The sequence below is a fragment of the Rana temporaria genome, chromosome 4 (genome assembly GCF_905171775.1).
Source record: "Rana temporaria chromosome 4, aRanTem1.1, whole genome shotgun sequence".
Taxonomy (NCBI): domain Eukaryota; kingdom Metazoa; phylum Chordata; class Amphibia; order Anura; family Ranidae; genus Rana; species Rana temporaria.
Window position 1 is genome coordinate 419,894,392 of NC_053492.1, and position 21,833 is coordinate 419,916,224.

Here is a 21,833-nt window from a genome sequence, read left to right on the forward strand (position 1 = left end):
AAAAATTTCCCCTCACTTCCTGCTCCAGTGACAATTTTAAACCTTTTGTATTTTCCACCACTTTATTTCTCAGTGACAGTGTTCAGCAGATAAAATAGCGGGAGGTCTTTCTCAGTTGGACATAATCAAGATTTGTCACAAGACAAATAAAGATTTATTTGTTATTTTATTTTTTAATATAACTGCTCCCTAGTCGTGGACAAAAAAATGGGACAACGTGTTCATGACTCACCCACTTCAGTGTTGCCCACCACCAGCTTGGCCTCTGGATATTGAGCTTTAAGATTCAGAAGTTCATCTAGACTGGAGGGCTGAAGCCACATCACATCTTCACCTTTAAAGCACAACTGTCTACGAGGAGAGTTCTTATGCAACTGTAAGAAAGACAGTTCACACAAATCTTCAGCCTTGTTTAAAGTCACAGACATGGACATAGACTCATAGACAATGTCAATAACGACCTCCCTTTTCGTAGTTTTACCTCCTCTTTCTTTCTACAGCATTTATGTATTGAATCTAAGTATGACTGTGCAGTCTTATAGGCACCAGAGTTAAGCTGGCCATAGATGATTTAAAATGTGTCTGGTTCAACAGGGACCAGACACATTTCAATCAGTGTGTGTCTGTCCCTGTTTGACAGAAATTAATCATGTGATCAATGTCTGTCATAGGAGAATGTTGGAAAACCTTTCATGATTAGCAGCTGCAGCCACTGACCAGTGTATTGTGAAAGAAGTGAGTCCCGCTGTCAGAATACAACTCTTCTAGGAAGGGTGTCCACAAGGTTTAAGAGTGTCTCTATGTGAATTAAGGCAGGTATCCCAATACTTTTGGTAATATAGGGCCAGATTTACAGAAGAGATACGACGGCGTATCTCCTGATACGCCGTCGTATCTCTGTGATCCGCCTGTCCTAACTATGCGACTGATTCATAGAATCAGTTACGCATAGATAGCCATAAGATCCGACAGGTGTAATTGACTTGCAATTCTATGCCGGCCGCTAGGTGGCGATTCCATTGCGCTCGGCGTAGAATATGCAAATGACTAGTTACGGCGATCCACGAAGATCCGCGCGTTCATAGTTACATAGTTACATAGTTACATAGTTAGTCAGGTTGAAAAAAGACACAAGTCCATCCAGTTCAACCACAAAAAATAAAAAAACAAAAATAAAAAACACAGTAAAATCCTATACACCCAACTCCATTCCCACAGTTGATCCAGAGGAAGGCAAAAAACCCCAGCAGAGCATGATCCAATTTGCTACAGCAGGGGAAAAAATTCCTTCCTGACCCCCCGAGAGGCAATCGGATTAATGCGTTCGGACAATGCGTTCGTCGCAATCCCATACGTTGCCGCTAGTCGTTTTTACCCGTCGCAAAGTTACACCTGCTTTAACATGGCTTATCTTTAGATCAGCCATGTTAAAGTATGGCCGTCGTTCCCGCGTCGAATTTCGAAAAAAAAATTTTTGCGTAAGACGTCCGGGAATACGAAACGCCGTAACGCATGTCACATTTAAAAAAAAACGTCGGGGCACCGTAATTTCGCGCAATGCATGTCGGGAAATTTGAACACGGACCATGCGCAGAACGTTCGGCGCGGGAACGCGCCTAATTTAAATGGTGCCTGCCCCATTTGAATTTGGCGGGCTTGCGCCGAGCGCATTTACGTTACACCGCCGCAAGTTTACAGGTAAGAGCTTTGTGAATCAGGCACTTACGCTGTAAACCTGCGGCGGTGTAACGTAAATCTCTGTGAATCTGGCCCATAGTGTATATAATATATATATATATATATAAATATATATATATATATATATATATATATATATACACACAAAGGTTATATCAATTTAAAAAGGTATATACTGTATTCAGGAATAAAAAAATACACCACATTTCCTTAAAATATATATACATCTCACATGTGTTCACTTAGATATTATATCTATCTATAGCTTACATTATTATTCTAAAACTGTATAGTCCATTTATCATCATATGAGCATTTTAAAAATGAATGTAGGAATGTCGATCATTAATGACTGTATTATTCTATAATTTAAAACTGTTAACACATAATATGACCTGTAAATGTAATTAAATGGATTTTTTTGTGTTAACAATTTTATATTATTTTTACTAGTACTGTGTGCAGATTTGGCACTTTTATTTCTTTTCACACTGATGGTTGTTCAACAGTGAGATGCACTACATTACGATCATCTGTGCCCAAATTGTTTATCTCCAGCTAACTCTTACCAGTAGTTCTGGAGGAAAAATTAGCTCTTGTGTCGGGTCCAAAGGTCTGAATTCTGATGGGTCAAACAAAGCTGAGGACGTGTTTGTCTGTACAGAAAACAAAATTAATTTTACAACATTACATGTGTATTTCTGTTTTAATCAATATTTATTTTTTAAGCAATGAAGATGCATTTGTCAGTCATGCCATCATCTTTATGAAATTATAGTCATGACCAGGGCAGGACTTAGGGTGGTGGGGACCCCTGGGCTTGAGTCACTTTTGGCCCTACCTTCTATTTAAGCAGTAATGATACATTTGGTTGAATGTCAGTTATGGTATCATGTTTATGAAATTATAGTCTTGACTGTTTAAAGCCAATTCCTTATTACAGCAAAAAGAAACAGCATACGATCAAACAGAGATTTCCTGACCGGCTGGATTAGGGTGCCGGTAAGTGCCGGTAATTAGGGTCAGTGAAATTCTGGTATGGGGACCTGTAATTTGTATTTATGCCCCTGGTTGAAAATGTATTAAAATATACATAACAAAAAAAAAAAATGTTATGTAGAACTCACCTCATTTTCCTCCTTCTTGTCCATACAACAACCATTGGTCATCTTTTTGCCACAACAGCTGCCCTAAGAGAATATATATTTGGGGTTAATTATTATATTAAAACTGGCATCTCAGCTACAAAGTCCTCAAAGTCTCATGCTTGGAAGGTCACGCTTGGGTCTTTCACAGATTTGTTTTATCAGCTTTCTGGATGTTCTGGCTGTGCTGTGTCTGCTACACATTGAAATGGATTTGGGGTTGTGGTGCACAGTGTTGGGACAAGACTATTTGGCGCCCAGGGCTAAATTGCCAAACTGCGCCTCCCCCCATTTTTAAGCAAGAATCAATGTCTTAGGAAATATGTGCCCCTGCCCCACATAGTAGCAGGGGGATGGAACAGAGCGCGCACGTGATTTCACACCCAGCCGGGCACTCTAGTCACAGAAAACCGGGAGCTGCGTGTAGCATGACAGAAGTTTGGGAGTGAGAGCCGCGGTGAGGAGGCAGGGGCGCACACACGCAACATCACTGCTTGATGGGAAAAATGCAGTCCCAGCAAGCCAGTAAAACAATATATATTTTGGAGAATATGCATGCATGCCTTATCAAGATTTGTTCTTTATATCGTTTTGTTGTAAATTATATGTGCTAATGTGTACTTTTTCTTTTTACATCTAAAGTTGGATTTCTCTTGTAAAATTCATTACAGTGTTTTTCTGCGTCCAATCCTGATGAAGCCCTATCGGCGAAACTGTTGAACAAAAATGGACGATACTTTCAACTGTATACAATCAATTACTGTTACATGTTAGGTAGTAGATGTATACCTGTAGCGATAATGATTTGTATTTTTACGTTTTTTAATTGCTGTTATTAATAATTGTTTTATTTTTATAAGTCTCGTTGTACCAACTATTATATCTAGCACCTTTAAAATCCCATATCCCATTCTTTCAATATTTTTAATACATATTTAACTTTATTTTCGAAGTTACATAGTTGCATAGTTAGTCAAGTTGAAAAAAGACTTAAGTCCATCTATGTAATTACTAAAATAAACAGGAAACCTCTATATACACAATTCTATACTCACAGGTTATCCAGAGGAAGGCAAAACGACCCAATAAAAATAAAGCATGAACCAATTTTCTTCAGTGGGGGAGAACTGATCCCCCAAAGGGCCAGTGGATAGTCCCTGGATCAACAATCTTTTGTGTTGTTAGCTATAAATGTTAATAACATGTTAAATTGTGTGTACCGAGGCGTGCATCCAGCTCTGAGCTGGCCAGTACTAATTCTTAAGGGAGAGTATTCCATATTTTCACAGCTCTTACTGTGAAGAAGCCTTTCCATATGCAGAGGTTAAATCTCTTTTCCTTCAGATGTAAAGAGTGCCCCCTTGTCTTATGTAATGACCTGAAAGTGAATTAACTCTACACCAAGTTCACTAAATAAGTATTTAAGTATTTTATACATGTTGATTATACACTATCTACCCTTAATCTCCTCTTCTCAAGAGAGAGTCAATTATGTTCAGCTAATCTTTCCTCAAAGCTGAGCTCCTCCATCCCTCTTATCAGTTTGGTTTCCCTTCTCGGCACTTCTTTCTCCAGTACCCCCATATTTGTTTTGTGAACTGGTGCCCAAAATGGAATTGCGTATTCCAGGTGAGATCTTACTAATGATTTGTACAGGGGCAAAATGATCTCTCTCTCTGGAGTCCATGCCTCTGTTAAAGTGGTTGTACACCCTGTATAACCACTTTTCCCTAGAGGTAAGCTTATAATAAGGCTCACCTGTAGGTACTAGAAATATCTCCTAAACCTTTATAGTTTAGGAGATATTCGCCATAGAAGCCGGTGCCGACATAATCAGCGCATGCGCACTAAAGAAAGGGCACGATCCGTGCTGTTTCTATAGAGCCCGTGCCATGACCGTCAACTCCTGCGCGCAACTCCGGACAATAGCAGATCCGGAATCCCCGGACCCAGAAGGAAGAGGGGTTGAAGATGGACGCAATGAAAGAGAGGGGACATTGCTGACATCACGGGCTTCTTCTGCAGGTAAGTGGCACATAATGGGCTACTATGCGATGCATAGTAGCCCATTATGCTTTTACTTTGCAGGGAACAAAGAGGAAGTAAAACTCATCAGGGTTTTACTTCCTCTTTAATACAAGAAAGTATTTTCCTTGCTAGCTTTAGAAACCACAGCTTGGCACTGCATGATAGTATTAAAGTTTAGTTTAAAAAAATCAGCACAAGGGACATAACTTGCTAATTATCTGATGTGTACCTTGAGCTGCTGGCTCCTGCATACCTTGTAATCTTCATCCTCTGATGCCCCCCCCCCTCCCCAACTGCTGTAATTTTCCAATGTGGCAGGGGTTAATAGAATTGAGGGAGCTTGACAGACATAAAATATTGTTTTCTAGCATGAACTAATTTATGTGGTTATTGATTAAACTCTCAAGTATATTCCCAACTATTAAAGTTAAACTAACCGGTCTGTAGTTACTTGGTAAAGACTTTGATCCCTTTTTAAATAAAAGAACCACATTGGCCTTATGCCAGTCATTAAAAAGTCTCTAAAGATTAGAAACATTGGTTTTAAAATAACAGAGCTCAACTTTTTGATTTCACCTGGGTGTAAGCCATCTGGTCGAGGTGCTTTATTTACCTTTATTTCGTCTAAGTGTTTCTGGGCCATATCAATTTTGAGCCATTTGGGTCAATACTGTCTCTATTATGGGGCATTCCCCATTATCCATTGCCTACACAGAGCTAAAGAAAGTATTTAATAAATTTTTCTCCTTTCTATCCTCAGATACCAACTCTAAATTATTTTGTAAAGGGCCTACATGATCAGATCTGACCTTTTTACTTTTAACCACTTCAATACAGGGCTTTAATACACACCTCCATACCGGGCCTATTCTGGCACTTCTCTACTACATGTACAAATCATCATTATTTTGCTAGAAAATTACTCAGAACCCCCAAACATTATATATGTTTTTTTAGCAGACACCCTAGGGAATAAAATGGCGGTCATTGCAACTTTTTATCTTGCAAGGTATTTGCGCAATAATTTTTCAATTTTGTAAAACAATGGTTTCATGAATTAAAAAACAACAAAACGGTAAAGTTAGCCCAATTATTTTGTAAAATATGAAAGATGATGTTATGCCGAGTAAATAGATACCTAACATGTCACGCTTTAAAATTTCACACACTCATGAAATGGTGCCAAACTTCGTTACTTAAAAATCTCCATAGGTGACGCTTTAAAATTTTTACAGGTTACCAGTTTAGAGTTACAGAAGAGGTCTGTTGCTAGAATTGTTGTACATGCTCTAACGCACGCCGCGACACCTCACATGTGTGGTTTGAACGACGTTTACATACGTGGGCGGGACTTACGTGTGCTTTCGCTTCTGGGTGCGAGGTACCGGGGACAGGGGCGTTTTAATTTATTTATTTATTTATTTTTCATTTTACTTATTTATTTATTTTTTACACTTTAAAAAAAAAAAAATGATCGCTTTAATTCCTATTACAAGGAATGCAAACATCCCTTGTAATAGAAATAGTGTGTGACAGGTCCTCTTAAAGGAGAAATGCGGGGTCAATAAGACCCCCCATCTCTCTTCCAGGCTGGAAAGAATGAGATTGTGAAAAAAAATTAACAGATCTTATTCTTACTAGTCGCAATTGCGGTTTGTTTACTTACGGGTACATCGAGCCCGTTCCTCCGATGGTCATAGAGATGACTGGTGACCATCTGGTCACCAGTCATCTCTATGCCTCCCATCCGACGGACGGCGATCATCTCTCTGGGCCCCCGATGGCACGGGAGAGCCCGGAGAAGCACAGGATGGCGGCGGGAGGGGGGATGTCCCCTCCCGCCGCCTATAAGAATGATCAAGCGGTGGAACCACCGCTATGATCGTTCTTATGGTGCGCAGGATCGCCGCCGGAACAAAATGATATCTGAATGATGCCTCTAGCTGCAGGCATCATTCAGATATCACCGCACAAAGTACAGGACGTCATATGACGTTCACCCGGGATAAGAGATCCCCTTTTTGGACGTCATATGACTGTGTGCGGTTTTGAAGTGGTTAATATACTACAACAGGGGTCTCCAAACTTTTGAAATGAAGGGCCAGTTTACCATCATTCAAGCCCCATACACACTATCAGTTTTCCTGATGGTTTTCTCTTCAGGTTTACCAAAACCATCTAATATGAGGTCAAACCTTAAGCGTTTCAATTTGAATGCAATCAGGCAGGTCCTTGTACTACATGGTTTTGGTAAACCTGAAGAGAAAACCAGCAGGAAAACTGATAGTGTGTATGGGGTTTCAGACAAACATGTCATACTTACCTCTACTGTTTTTCACAGATTGGCCCTAATTATCCTTTTCTGGGGACCCCTGGTGGCGCTATCAGCTCCTCCCCGCATTATATAACCCCCTAGGTGAAGCGCTCCCCCCAGGGGTTACCTTGTGGGCATGCTCCCGAGTCCAGCATTTGTGTTCATAGACGCAGAATGTAGGACTCGGCCACGCCCCCCAGTGTCCATGTCATTAGATTTGATTGACAGCAGCAGGAGCCAATGGCTGCACTGCTATCAATCTATACAATCAAGAGCCGTGAACCCTGGGCAGAGAGGTATAGTGCGTCTCCAATGCAAGTAAAATGGGGGGGGGGGCTAGGGGGCCGGTCACTGTGAGAATTTTTTTGACCTTAATGCATAGGGTGCATTAAGGTGAAAAACTCCTTTAACCCCCCTGGCGGTGTTCCCGAGTCTGACTCGGGGTGAGATTTTTTGGCTACGATCGGTAACCCCGAGTTAGACTCGGGCTCGCCTCGCTGAATCCACAGGCACAAGTTACTTACCTTGTCCCTGGATCCAGCGATGCCACCGCGCTGTGTGAGCGAGCGGGACGTTACGACGCACAGGGCGGAGAACGGCGCCAAATTCAAAAAGATAAACAAACACAATACATACAGTATACTGTAATCCCTTAGATTACAGTACTGTATGTAAAAAATACACACACCCCTTGTCCCTAGTGGTCTGCCCAGTGTCCTACATGTCATTTTATATAATAAAAACTTTTCTTTCTGCCTGCAAACTGTAGATTGTCCATAGCAACCAAAAGTGTCCCTTTATGTCAAAAATGGTTTTAGAGCAGCTAGAAAACAGCGATAATAAATTTTTAATCACTTGCAGAATTGTGCGATAGCGATTTGTGGGGAAATTCGTCATAAAAAAATAAAAGTAATGACAGCGACAATTCTGCAACTGAGCAAATTTCAGTGATTTTGAGTTGATTACATTATTGAATAATTTTTATTATAATTATTTTATTATTTGCTATAATTATTTATAATTATTTATTATATTATAGTTTATAATTTTGTTTTTAAAAAGATTTCATACCCGGGATGCCTACTAGACTCTTGTTTGGTCAGATTTAAGTGAGTTATTCCTAAGAATTACAGGCCTACAGTATAAAACTCCAAATTTCCTTGCAAATAATGGTACCGCTTTCAGCACCTTTTTTTATAACCTAACCCTGATTTAAACTTTTCCAAAACGTTATCCCTGACCTGTCTGGTGTGTTCCTTGACCTTCATGATGCTGTTTGTTCACTAAAGTTCTCTCTAAAACCTCTGAGGGCTTCACAGAACAGTTGTATTTATACTGAGATTACATTACATACAGGAGGACACTAATTACTAATTAGATGACTTCTGAAGGCAATTGGTTCAACTAGATTTTAGTTAGGGGTATCAGAGTAAAGGGGACTCAAATATTTAGTTGTAAAAAAACGTAGAAAACCATTTATTATTTTTAGTGCTGTCAGTTAAACGCATTATTAACGGCGTTAACACAAACCCATTTTAACGCCGTAAATTTTTTTATCGCGCGATTAACGAGGTTCACCCTTTAAAACATTTTTTTTTTTTTGTCAGCACGTACCTCTTAACCCTTTCACGCCGACGGGACGCATATATGCGTCCTCGGCATTCGGGGGTTATACCGGGATGATACCTGCAGCCGCAGGCATCATCCCGGTAACGTTGTTTAGAGCGGGCGATCGGCTATCCAAACATAACAACCGATGCGGCTAAAAGCCGCTCGGTTGTTATGCCGGAGGAGCGGGAGGGGACATCCCCCCCTCCCGCCGCCTTTCGCCGCTCTGACCGGGCCTCCCGTCCCACCGGGAGACCCGATCCTCCATCCGCCGCGTTCTGTGTTCAGGCGGAGACTGACACTAAGCCGTAAAAGGCTTTGATTCAGTCTCTGCATTGAAACCACGGAAGCGGCGTCATGACGTCACTTCCGGGTTTCTCGGCTGCCAATGGCGCCGGACTTAAAAAAGTACACAGTATTCAGAATCGCCGTTTTCGGCGATCTGAATACTTTGAAGTGCAAAGGAGGGCTCGGAGGTCTTTTAGACCCCGATCCCTCCATAAAGAGTACCTGTCACCACCTATTGCTGTCACAAGGGATGTTTACATTCCTTGTGACAGCAATAAAAGTGATCAAAATGTAAAAAAATAAAAAAACACAATTTAATATTATAAAAAAAAAAAAAAAAATAAGAAAAAAAAAAAAATGTTTTAAAGGGTGAACCTCCTTAATCGCGCGATTAATCGTGAGTTAACTATGACATTAATGCGATTAATCGCGATTAGAAATTTTAATCGCTTGAGATGAATAATTATTTTCCTTCCACTTCACAATTATGTGTCACTTTGTTTTGATCTATCACATAAAATCCCAATAAAATACTCTTAGGCCTCGTACACACGACAGAGTTTCTCGGCAGAATTCAGCGAGAAACTCGGTCAGAGCCGGATTCTGCCGAGAAACTCTGTCGTCTGTACACTTTCGGCCCGATGGAGCCACCGAGGAACATGTTCTCTATTTTCTCGTTGTTCTATGGGAGAAGGCGGCCCGCCCGAGCTCCTCGGCGGCTTCAGGGCTGAACTCGCTGAGGAACTCGATGTGTTTGGCACGTCGAGTTCCTCGGCCGTGTGTACGAGGCCTTAGGTTTTTGGTTGTAAGATGACAAAATGGGATGTATCCGGAATTTGAAACGTTGGGGTAGCATACACTTTAATCTAGGGAGTAAAAACACTCCCAAGCAAAGATAAAACTCACTTTGGCAAACGTCTTGAAGCCCTGAAGAATAGGACGATATCCAGTACAGCGACAGAGATTCCCTGATTGGGTGACAGTAATTAGAATATCAGATCGTGTGGTCACTACAGATAAATCAATCAGTAAATACTACATACAGTATATGACCATTTCCATTAATGTTCCATGTAATCTGAGCTTCATACAATTAATATACTCTTTATTTTACTGATTTATACAACACTACTTCATGTAGAACTTGGCAGAGAAAACAAAACCATTTACACATGTTTATAACCTGAAAATAAATAATAATCTAAACAGATTCCTCTATCCATGCTACATAATGCGGTTGGACAAATCCACTTCCTGGGTTTATATGGGATCTGAAATCTATGCATTGGGGCTGATTTTAGGGCCCTTTCACACACACGGACAAACGGTCCGTTTATTACAAGTCCGTTTACGGACTTGTAATGTATCCCTATGGGATTGCAGACGTTAGCGGATGATGCATCCGCTAACGTCCGCAACCATCCGCCTCCGCAAAGATCCGCTTTTGCGGACGGAAGAAAACCCTATTTTTCTTCCGTCAGGCGGAGCGGATCGGATGAATACGGACACGCGGTCCGTATTCATCCGATTCCCCATAGGGGAGAGCGGAGGAGAGACAGAGCGGTCTCTGCACAGTGTGTGGGGACCGCCCTGTCCGCCGACAGCTCAGCGGGGATTTACGGAGGATTACGGATCCGCTCCGTGTGAAAGAGCCCTTAGGCATAGACAAATCGAAAATTGGGTTGGTTCAGCAGAAACCGGACTAATTTCAATCCGTGTGTGACCATCCTCGTTCGACAGAACTCGACCAAAGTTTTTTGAATATGTTGACATCAAATCTCCCTATTTATACTGTTGTGATGTCTGAAATACTTCCATTCCCTAGAGAAAATGTTATCAAAGTCTGAAATCCTTGGCACTTGGTCATGTGATATCTCACAAAGGGGAAGACTGGCTGATCTACCCTTATAACAAAGAAATCACAGGAGCAGGTTTAAAGCAGAGCTCCACCCTAAAGTGGAACTTCCACTCATCGGAACCCTCCCCCCCTCCGGTGCCACAATTGGCACCTTTCAGGGGGAGGGGGGTGCAGATACCTGTCTAAGACAGGTTTTTGCACCCACTTCCGGGGAGAGACTTTGCGGGAAACTGCGGGTAGTTCATCAGTCCCCCCCCCCCCCCCAGTTGTGTTCTGGGAAACACTCGGCTCCCAGGACACAGCGGGGACCAGTGAGCACGGCGCAGCGTGACTCGCGAATGCGCACTTGGGAAACGGGCAGTGAAACCGCAACGCTTCACTTCCTTGTTCCCTCACCGCTGATGGCGGTGGCGGCAGCTGAGAGATAAGCGATTGCTCGTCTTCTGCGGCCGACGTCGCTGGACTCCAGGACAGGTAAGTGTCCATTTATTAAAAGTCAGCAGCTGTATTTGTAGCTGCTGGCTTTTAATATTTGTTTTACAGCGGAGCTCCGCTTTAAGCACATTCAGACTTTAAACACATTGGGGGTTATTTACTAAAGTCAAAGTGCACTTGAAAATGCACTTGGAAGTGCAGTCGCTGTAGATCCGAGGGGGACACGCAAGAAAAATAAAAAACAGCATTTTAGCTTGCACATGATTGGATGATAAACTCAGCAGAGCTTCCCCTCATTTCAGACCTACCCCTCAGATTTACAGCGACTGCACTTCCAAGTGTACTTTCAGTGCAATTTCAAGTGCACTTTGCACTTGTAGTTTGCACTTCTAGTGCAAAGTGGATTTGCCTTCTGTAAATAACCGCCATTGTCAGTCCAGGAGGGAGCCTGGGCAGCATTTTCCCCAGCAAAAATATTTCCAGTCCTTTTCATTTTGTTTACTTATCCAATCTAAAAATAACTTGAATTTAGGTGCACCTTTAAAAGAATTAAAGTGGTATTAAACTCGAAACCCAAATTTTAATCTATTTCATCTTACCAGTGGTTAGATGTCGTGGCTGCATTCGTTTTCTGTTTTTAGGCTTTTTCCCTCTGTTTTGTTCTGGTATTCTGGCCAGTAACACACCTCCTGTATTATACAGACACCACTCTGGGTGAAGGAGCACAAGGGGCAGATTTGGACAGCAGCACTGTCAGTCGGGGGGGAGGGCATACTAACAGATTTAAATACAGTAACAAATTGAAGCTGAACTTTTTTCCTTTTGAGTTAAAGGCTTCACATGAATAAATAAAAGCTGATCATTTTAAGCCAGTGTTAAATGATCTGTTTCATCCTTGTAATTGCAAGAGAGGTTCTCTGTTGAAAAGCAACAGACTTACTGGATGGATCACCAGATAAAAATAGAAGAAAGGAAGCCTAAAAGGGGAAATTAAAGTGATTGTAAAGTCTCGTTAAAAAAACAAAACAAAAAAACAAACATGTTATACTTACCTTCTCTGTGTAGTGGTTTTGCACAGAGCAGCCCAGATCCTCCTCTTCTCGGGTCCCTCTTTGCAGCTAGGTAAGAGAGCTGCCGCTCCAGGTGAGCTCACTAGGGTAATTGATGTCCACTCAGAAGCAGATGGGTGCTGGCAATGCACAGGATGTGCAAAAACAATAAGGATATGGACAGCCGCACTCCAGTAACTTGAAAAAGACGTGCACTACTATAGCTAGGATTAAGCATTGACACTCAATGCAAAACGCGTCAGCTGTTTATCCCACTGTGTGCTGATACCTGTAGTGCATTTTTTCCTGTACCCAATAAAGGGCACGTCTTTTTCAAGTTACTGGAGTGCGGCTGTCTATATCCTTATTGTTTTTGCACATCCCTCTTTGCAGCTCCTGGCCCCTCCCTCCTATCGAGTGCCCCCACAGTCAGCAGCTTCCTATGGGGGCACTGGAGCCGACTCAAAGCTCTGTGTGTCCATTCAGACATGGAGCCTCTCTCCCCTGATTGGTTGACTGATTTTGATTGTAAGCCACAGGAGCCAATGGCGCCGCTGCTGTGTCTCAGACAATCAGCAGGAGTATCCCGGGCGGCTTAGACATTTGTGTACATCGCTGGAGAGAGAGGGGGCTCAGGTAAGTAATTAGGGGGGTGCTGGGGTGGCTGCTACACACAAAGGGTCTTTTATCTTAAGGCATAAAATGCCTTAAGATAAAAAACCTTCTGCCTTTACAACTCCTTTAATACAGTCACCATATCTAAGAATTTGTAAGCTGCAGTATAATGAATGTTTGCTTTTGGGTTTAATACTGCTTTAGCTAAGGTTTATCCATTACTCAGAAATAATATTTGCTGATTAAACACATAACTATCATCATGACAGAAGATCCGGGACTGTATATCCAACTAAAATTCTACCTTGGAAAGCATCTTCAATTTCTTCCATGCTTGGCTGGGGTGTGTTGCGCAGTAAGGCGTACATTGACATGACAATTCCTGGCGTGCAGAATCCACATTGTGAACCATGACTCTTCGCTATTCTCTCCTACAAGTCCCGACACAAATAGATAGAGCATTTCAGCCACAGGATTTAGAGTCTTAATCTAGATAGTGGTGAATAACTGGATCCACTTCCAGATACTAATACATTAGTAGTGTTAGTGCATAGCATTCAGATCCTTATACCAATGTTATGGTTGTATCATTTTTTAGAGCTAAATGTTCATCTTATCATTCAGTGCTGCTTAAAGTGATGCTAAACAATATCCTTATTCTCCAACAATAATCCATATACGTCCACAACTTAATGGTGCTCTAATCTATTTTGCATTAAATCATTTTTACTGTGTTTTGTCCTCCGTGAGCTCCAGGAGATCTTTTTTTTTCCCAGCTGACTTTCATGTGTTTGGAACAAGCAATGCATGTTAGTTGTGGCCATGTGCCTTGCTCTATTTACACCAGGGATCTTCAAACTACGGCCTTCCAGCTGTTAAGGAACTACATATCCCATGAGGCGTTGCAAGACTCTGAAGCCTCGTACACACGGCCGAGGAACTCGACGTGCCAAACACATCGAGTTCCTCGGCCAGTTCAGCACTGAAGCCGCCGAGGAGCTCGGCGGGACGAGAGCTCCCATAGAACAACGAGGAAATAGAGAACATGTTCTCTATTTCCTCGCCGAGCTCCTCGTCGGCTTCCTCGGCCGAAAGTGTACACACGGCCGGGTTTCTCGGCAGAATTCAGCCAGAAACTCGGTCGGAAGCTGAATTCTGCCGAGGAAACTGGTCGTGTGTACGGGGCCTGACATTCACTGACATGACTAGGCATGATGGGAATTGTAGTTCCTGAACAACTGAAGGGCCATAGTTTGAGGACCCCTGATTTACACCATCAATCCCATAGTTCATAGTCCATCTCTGGAGCCAGCAAGGGTGGCTACAATCCTACTAGGGTTTCCAGATTCCCGGATTTGAATCATGTGTCCGGGTTTCAACCCGGAAACATGATTCAAATCCGGGAATTATTCAGACAGAAATGTAGCTCGGAACAGGGTCTGACAGAAGGGTGAGGGGACACTGTGCGTGCCACATTACTATTCTCTTTGGAGCACCCAAAGGTGTCCCAGGTCTGTAACAATCCTATAGAATATACTAAAAAGAAAAAAAATTGCTGTGCACCGCTAAAGTGCATGAGTTTGGCTTGAAGAAAAAGTGGCAACCCTAAGGGCCGGTTCACACTGGGGCGGCACGACTTCGGGGGCGACTCGGCAAGGCGTCCTGTAGACGACTTCAGAGGCAACTTGCAAAATGACTTCTGTATAGAAGTCAATGCAAGTCGCCCCGAGTCGCCCTCAAAGTCGTACAAGAACCTTTTTCTAAGTCGGAGCGACTTGCGTCGCTCCTATTAGAACGGTTCTTAATTCCTACATAGAGTGCGACCATGGAGAACAAACACAGCCACTCTCCAATAGAAATTCTCCATACAGCAACAACAAAAAATTGGGAATTTGGAGATTTGGAGGAGTAGGAGAGCAATAGAAGGCACTTTTTTGAGTTTAGAGAACTTACTTGAATAACATTTTCTTTTTTGAAAACAAAATCTGGTGTTAAAAGGCAAACCAGGTAGTGCTGCCCCAAGCCTCTCATGTAAAGCCTCTTGGCTCCACTTCCACACCAAGTGCTGGTCCCAAAAAGGAAGCACACCCCACTCCACACAAATGCTGCATTTAAAAACCCATGGCATTGAAAGACTTCAGCACAGTCCCCACTTTTGAACACGCCCCTTAGAGGGAGTGGCCTATGTGGAACAGGCAGGGCTTTTTTTTCTCAAATAATAGGTGCAGGAACTTAACCATGCCCTGCACTCACCCCGGGCACCTGCATCCCCCTTCTCCATATCCTGCATTTAGTGGGAGCCACTCAGGAGATCAGATCTGAGAGAGCCAAGCTGTCACTTGTAAACACAGAAGTTCGGCTTCTGTGTTTACAAGTAATAGCTTGGCTGCCACAGAGCGACAGTGGTGAACAGGGAGCAGAGGGCCTGAGCGGGAGGTGGTGGAACTGAGTTCCACCAAGTTCAAGCTGAAAAAAAGCCCTGGGAATGGGTGTGTAACAGCAGAGCAGCGGATCCCTACACAACACTACTGGATTGCTGGGTGTGTAAGTATGTTTTTTGGGCAGAACAAAGTTGTAGAGGAATAAGGAAGAAAAAAAAATAGTTGAGACAGGGAAAGGAAGGGGAAGGAGTAGTGAAGACCCTTTTTTTAGTTAGGTGTGATGATCAGGGGCCCAGCAATTTCTGTCAATATAGTATATCTTCTTACAGCAGTTTAGAGCTCACGTGTGGTCACCGAAACTAAGCTTTAAAGAAAAAAACAGTCAGTATGATTAGTTTAGATTATTTGCTGTCTTTGCGTGCACTGGTTAATTGTGTTATCAGAGACTAAAAATTGCTACTTACCTGAATGGGATGAAGTCTAGTCTTGGTGCTTCCAATCCCTTCCACTGTGGTGACAGAGGTATGGTGCAGAGAGCAGACAGGAGCTAAGCAAGCATTAACTGAAAAGTGTCTGAATCCCAGTGTATAGAAAATCATAACATAGTTACTTAGTTGTAAAGGTTGAATAATGGCACAGTACATTCAGTTCAACCTGTGTATGTGCGCGTGTGTGTGTTTATGTCACTACCATTTTCCATATCCCTGTATATTGCGTTGGCTAAGAAACGTTAAATGTATCCACACCGGCCGCTGATAACACCAACTGTGGAAGGGAGTTCACAGCCTAAGGCCTCGTACACACGACCGAGTTTCTCAGCAAAAACCAGCAAGAAACTTGCTGGGATTTTTTTTTTGCCGAGGAAACAGGTCGTGTGTACATTTTTCGACGAGGAAACTGTCGAGGATCTTGGCGAGCCAAAAGGAGAGCATGTCTTCTTTTTCCTCGAGGGGAATGGAGAAACTTGCCTTGCCGAGTTCCTCGACAGCCTAACAAGGAACTCGACAAGGAAAACGATGTGTTTCGCCCGTCGAGTTCCTCGGTCGTGTGTACGAGGCTTTACTGTTCCAACAGCAAAAAATCCTGTATGCAGTTTAAGATTGAACCTCCTCTCTTACAACTTCATTGTGCGGCAGTTTGGCTTCTTTAGAGAGCTTGGGTTAATTAGTTTCCTTTCAATGCTGGAGTCACCATTTAAAAATGTGTATATTGTAATCATATGCCCTCTTAAGCCGTGTACACACGATCGGTTTGTCCGGTGTAAAAAAAATAGAACATGTTTTACATTTTTCCTATGGATAAAAAAACGATAGGAAATGCCGATCGTCTGTGTGGAACTCCATCGGAGAAAAATCCACGCATGCTCAGAATCAAGTCGACGCATTGAACTTCATTTTTTTAGGCTCGTCGTAGTGTTTTACGTCACGCGTTTTGGCACGGTCGGAATTTAGTCTGATAGTGTGTAAGACTGATGAAAGTCAGCTTCATCGGATATCCGACGAAAAAAATCCATCGGATTTGATTACATCAGAAATCCGATCGTGTGTACACGGCTTTAGACAATTCTTTTCCAGGGAGAATAAGTTTAACGTTTGTAGTCGTTCGGTCCTCCAGCCCCCTTTTTAGCTTTGATGAACAATATTATTTCAATATTAAACCCCATTAAACCCCATTAAACCCCATTAACTGCCTAGCCCTCTAGTTTAACTGGGTCTTCTTGTAAAGTTGTTATTTCCTGTTAGGCTGGGTTCACACTACGGTTTTCCCGTCCGTCAGCCGCATACGATTTATATGAAAAAACGTATGCGGCTGAAACGGACGGGAACGTATGGCACCGCACATATGTACGTTTTCCATTGACATTAATGTTAAAGGAAAACGTATGCGGTTGCCATACTGTTTTAAAAACGACCGCAAAACCGTGGTTGAACACGGTTTTGCGGACGTTTAAAAAACGTTTTGCCAGCAAATCGTACGCACCCGGATGCATCTGAGTGCATACGATTTGCAATGCATTCTCTATCTATACGTTTTCCCGTCCGGGCCCGTACGTTTTCAATACTGAAATCGTATGCGGCTGACGGACGGGAAAACCGTAGTGTGAACCCAGCCTTATAAAGTTATTGCAATGCTTAGCTTTGTTTCATCAGCAAACAACGAGATTAACATATTTATTCCAACCTCTATATGATTTATTGACAAGTTAAACAGAATTGGTCCCAGAACAGGGCCCTGGGGCACCCCAGTCATAACTCTACACCATTCAGGGAATATGCCATTAATCACTACTCTTTGGAAACGCTCCACAAACAGTTTTCCATCCAGGTACATATTATATCATCAATGCCAACAAACCCTAGCTTTTGTTTGTGAGGTACTGTATCAAATGCCTTAGCGAAATTTACTATATCAAGTGCCTTAGAAAATCTAGATACACTACATCCACAGACCTTCCTGTATACAAATTGCAGCTAACCTCCTCATAGCATGCCAGGTTGGTCTGGCAAAAACAGTTGTTAAATCCATGTCGATAACTACTAATGATATTATTTTCATCATCAAATTCTTAGATATGGTCCCTTATAAAACCTTCCAATAGTTTACATACTAATGATGTTAGGTTGACAGGTCTATACCTATATATATATATATATATATATATATATATATATATATATATATATATATATATATATATATATATATATATATATATATATTGGAAATGTTTCTTTAATTGAACTATGTTTTCTTTTTGCCAGTTTGCTGGAACCATTCCAGTCAGTAAGCTAGCCTCAAAAATTAAGAATAATAGTATGTCTAAGTTATTTGAAGACTCTCATGTGTAAGCCAACCAGTTCTGGTTATTTATTCTTATTAAAGTGGTTGTAAAAGTAATTTTTTTTTTTAAAATAACAAACATGTCATACTTACCTCCACTGTGCAGTTAGTTTTGCACAGAGTGGCCCTGATCCTCCTGTTCTGGGGTCCCACCGCGGCTCCTCCCTGCAATAGCTGACCCCCTCTGGGAAGCTCTCTCCGGATGGGGTTACCAATGACCGGGCCACTTTTTGCAATACGACACTGAGTTGCTTTAACTGACAATTGCGCGGCCGTGCGACATGGCTCCCAAAAAAAATTGGCGTCCTTTTTTTCCCACAAATAGAGCTTTCTTTTGGTGGTATTTGATCACCTGTGCAGTTTTTATTTTTTGCGCTATAAACAAAAATAGAGCGACAATTTTGAAAAAAAAATAATATTTTTTACTTTTTGCTGTAATAAATATCCCCAGAAAATATATATAAAAAAAAATTCTCAGTTTAGGCCGATACGTATTCTACATATTTTTCGTAAAAAAAATCGCACTAAGCATTTATTGATTGGTTTGCGCAAAAGTTATAGCGTCTACAAAATAGGGGATAGATTTATGGCATTTTTAATAATATTTTTTTTCTTACTAGTAATGGTGGCGATCTGCGATTTTTATCGGTACTGCGACCTTATGGCTGACACTTCGGACACTTTTGACACATCTTTGGGACCATTGGCATTTTTATAGCGATCAGTGCTATAAAAATGCATTGATTACTGTAAAAATGGCACTGGCCGGGAAGGGGTTAACACTAGGGGGCTAGGAAGGGGTTAATTATGTTCCCTCATTGTGTTCTAACTGAAGGGGGGGTGGGACTGACTAGGGGAACATTGTATGAACATACGATCAGTCATTTCTCCCCCTGAAAGGACCGGGAGCTGTGTGTTTACACACACAGCTCCCAGTTCTCGCTCTGTAGCGAGCGATCGCGGGTGCCCGGCGGTGATCGCGCCCGCCGGGCACTCGAATCGGCACCAGTGGCGAGCAGGGGGCGCGCGCGCTCCTAGTGGCTGCAATGCAAAATCACGTTATGGGTGGTCGGCAAGAGGATAAGGTGAAAAAACACAAACCTCTACAACCCCTTTTTTTTTTCTTTTTTGAACACTGGTTTCTGTTAGCCACAGAGGCACATTCAAAATAAAAATTTCTGTCTTGTTTATTATACATTTAATTTGTATAAAATAAGGAGAAGAATGTATTAAAGCGGAAGTAAACTCAATGATTTAATAGTTTCCAAAGACAGTAACATTTCCAGCATGCCGGATATGCTAACTGTCTCATTGGCTGTGCTCTCAACCAAACTGTCAGGCCCCGTACACGCGTCCGAAAAACTTGACGGGCAAAACTCATCGTTTTGCTCGTCGAGTTCTGTGTGAAGCCGCCGAGGATCTCGGCGAGCCAACTTTCCTCATTGAACAACGAGGAAATAGAGAACATGTTCTCTATTTGGCTCAACGAGGAACTCGTCGGCTTCCTCGGCCGAAAGTGTTCACACGGCCGGGTTTCTCGGCAGAATTCAGCTCCGATCGAGTTTCTGGCTGAATTCTGCCGAGAAACTCGGTCGTGTGTACCGGGCCTCACACCATCCAATGGCTGGTGTTATAACTGATCACATGTGCAGCATCATGGCAGTTGAAGATTAAACAGAGGCGGGTTTACTTCCACTTTAATACAGTTGCCTTCTTCCAGTCACTTCTGACTAACTTCCCTGGTCACCTTTTTGAGGCCAGTATGTTTTGACCTCGCTTTTTTTTATCATTAATATATTTAAAAAAAATGTTGCTCTCCTTAGTAATGTGTCTTTTGTAGCCTATTTTAGCTGGCCTTATTATACTTTTGCATTTCTTGCTGCATTTTTTGGTAGCTTTGGAATGCCGATAGTAACCCTTTGGCCTTCAATTTATTAACTATATTTTTTTTAGCTAATATGCCTTTTTTTGTGAGTATTTAGCCACCCAGCATCCTTTTATATAACATCATGCAATGGTAATCCCCCTAGCTGCCTTTTGCACACACAGATTAAATCTCTAATAAAAAAAAGAGCCACTCTTAATAAAGTGGATGTATGCCCTACAATTTTGATTTCCAATGATGGCACATCAAGGGCAGAAGGTTTAATGTACAGAAAGTTCGAAAAATTAATAAAGGCAAACTTTAACAATCGGGGGGCAGTTATCATGCCTATAACTCTTTAATAAAAGGATACAGGATTCTCTGCTGGAACGGGCAGAATCTGGACACCATGACGGTGCATGCTCCGCAGCCTCCTTCCCCGCAGCCCAGTTTGGTTCCTGGTAATGCCACTGTATGTCAGATGGTTAAGAAAAAGCCACAATCACAGAATCCTTTAAAATATTGCCATATACAAGAACAAAGAATCCCTGCTTTTATGTAAAAGTTTGTTAGAAGCATTTAACCTCCCTGGCGGTATGATTATTTCAGATTTTAGGTGCTGAAAGCGGTACCATTATTTGCAAGGAAATTTGGCGTTTTATACTGTAGGCCTGTAATTCTTAGGAATAACTCACTTAAATCTGACCAAACAAGAGTCTTGTAGACATCCCGGGTATGAATTTTTTTTAAAAACAAAATTATAAATTATAATATAATAAATAATTATAAATAATTATAACAAATAATAATATAATTATAATAAAAATTATTTAATAATGTAATCAACTCAAAATCACAGAAATTTGCTCAGTTGCAGAATTGTCGCTGTCATTACTTTTATTTTTTTATGATGAATTTCCCCACAAATCGCTATCGCACTATTCTGGAAGTGATTATAATTTATTATCGCTGTTTTCTAGGTGCTCTAAAACCATTTTTGACATAAAGGGACATTTTTTGTTGCTATTAGCAATCTACAGTTTGCAGGCAGAAAGAACAGTTTTTATGATATAAAAGAACACGTAGGACACTGGGCAGACCACTAGAGACAAGGGGGGTGTGTATTTTTTACATACAGTACTGTAATCTATAAGATTACAGTATACTGTATGTAAGGTGTTTGTTTACCTTTTTGAATTTGGCGCCGTTCTCCGCCCCCGTGCGTCGTAACGTCGCAGGGAACGGAGATCGGCGGCACACAGAGGCACTGTGTGAATCGAGCTAGCACCCAATTTTTCGTTTTCAGCGCTGTTGTACTTTGAATGACAACTGTACCCAAATCTTCATGTTTATTTTCCCACAAATAGAGCTTTCGTTTGGTGGTATTTGATCATCTCTGCGGTTTTTATTTTTTGCGCTATAAACAAAAGAAGAGCGACAATTTTGAAAAAAACACAATGGGCCAGATTCACGTAGAATCGCGGCGGCGTAACGTATCGTAGATACGTTACACCGCCGCAAGTTTTCATCGCAAGTGCCTGATTCACAAAGCACTTGCGATGAAAACTACGCCCGCGGCCTCCGGCGCAAGGCGGGCCAATTCAAATGGGCGCCGTCGTATCCCTTTTGTGAATCTGGCCCAATATTTTTAATGTTTTACTTTTTGATTTAATAAATATCACAATTTTTTTTTAAAAAAACTTTTTTTT

The 21,833-nt window shown here is 41.8% G+C and overlaps 1 protein-coding gene across 1 annotated transcript in view; it reads right to left on the reverse strand.

Annotated features, from left to right (window-relative positions):
- Positions 1 to 21,833, reverse strand: part of XDH (xanthine dehydrogenase) — a 125,465-nt gene that overhangs the window by 88,084 nt on the left and 15,548 nt on the right. Inside the window, exons 3-9 of the mRNA XM_040351324.1 lie at positions 20,498 to 20,594; positions 15,884 to 15,992; positions 13,343 to 13,469; positions 9,988 to 10,049; positions 2,826 to 2,888; positions 2,268 to 2,354; positions 233 to 374 (exon numbers count right to left, since the gene is read on the reverse strand). Of these exons, the coding sequence (XP_040207258.1) occupies positions 233 to 374; positions 2,268 to 2,354; positions 2,826 to 2,888; positions 9,988 to 10,049; positions 13,343 to 13,469; positions 15,884 to 15,992; positions 20,498 to 20,594 (687 nt within the window). The remainder of the gene's footprint in view (positions 1 to 232; positions 375 to 2,267; positions 2,355 to 2,825; positions 2,889 to 9,987; positions 10,050 to 13,342; positions 13,470 to 15,883; positions 15,993 to 20,497; positions 20,595 to 21,833) is intronic.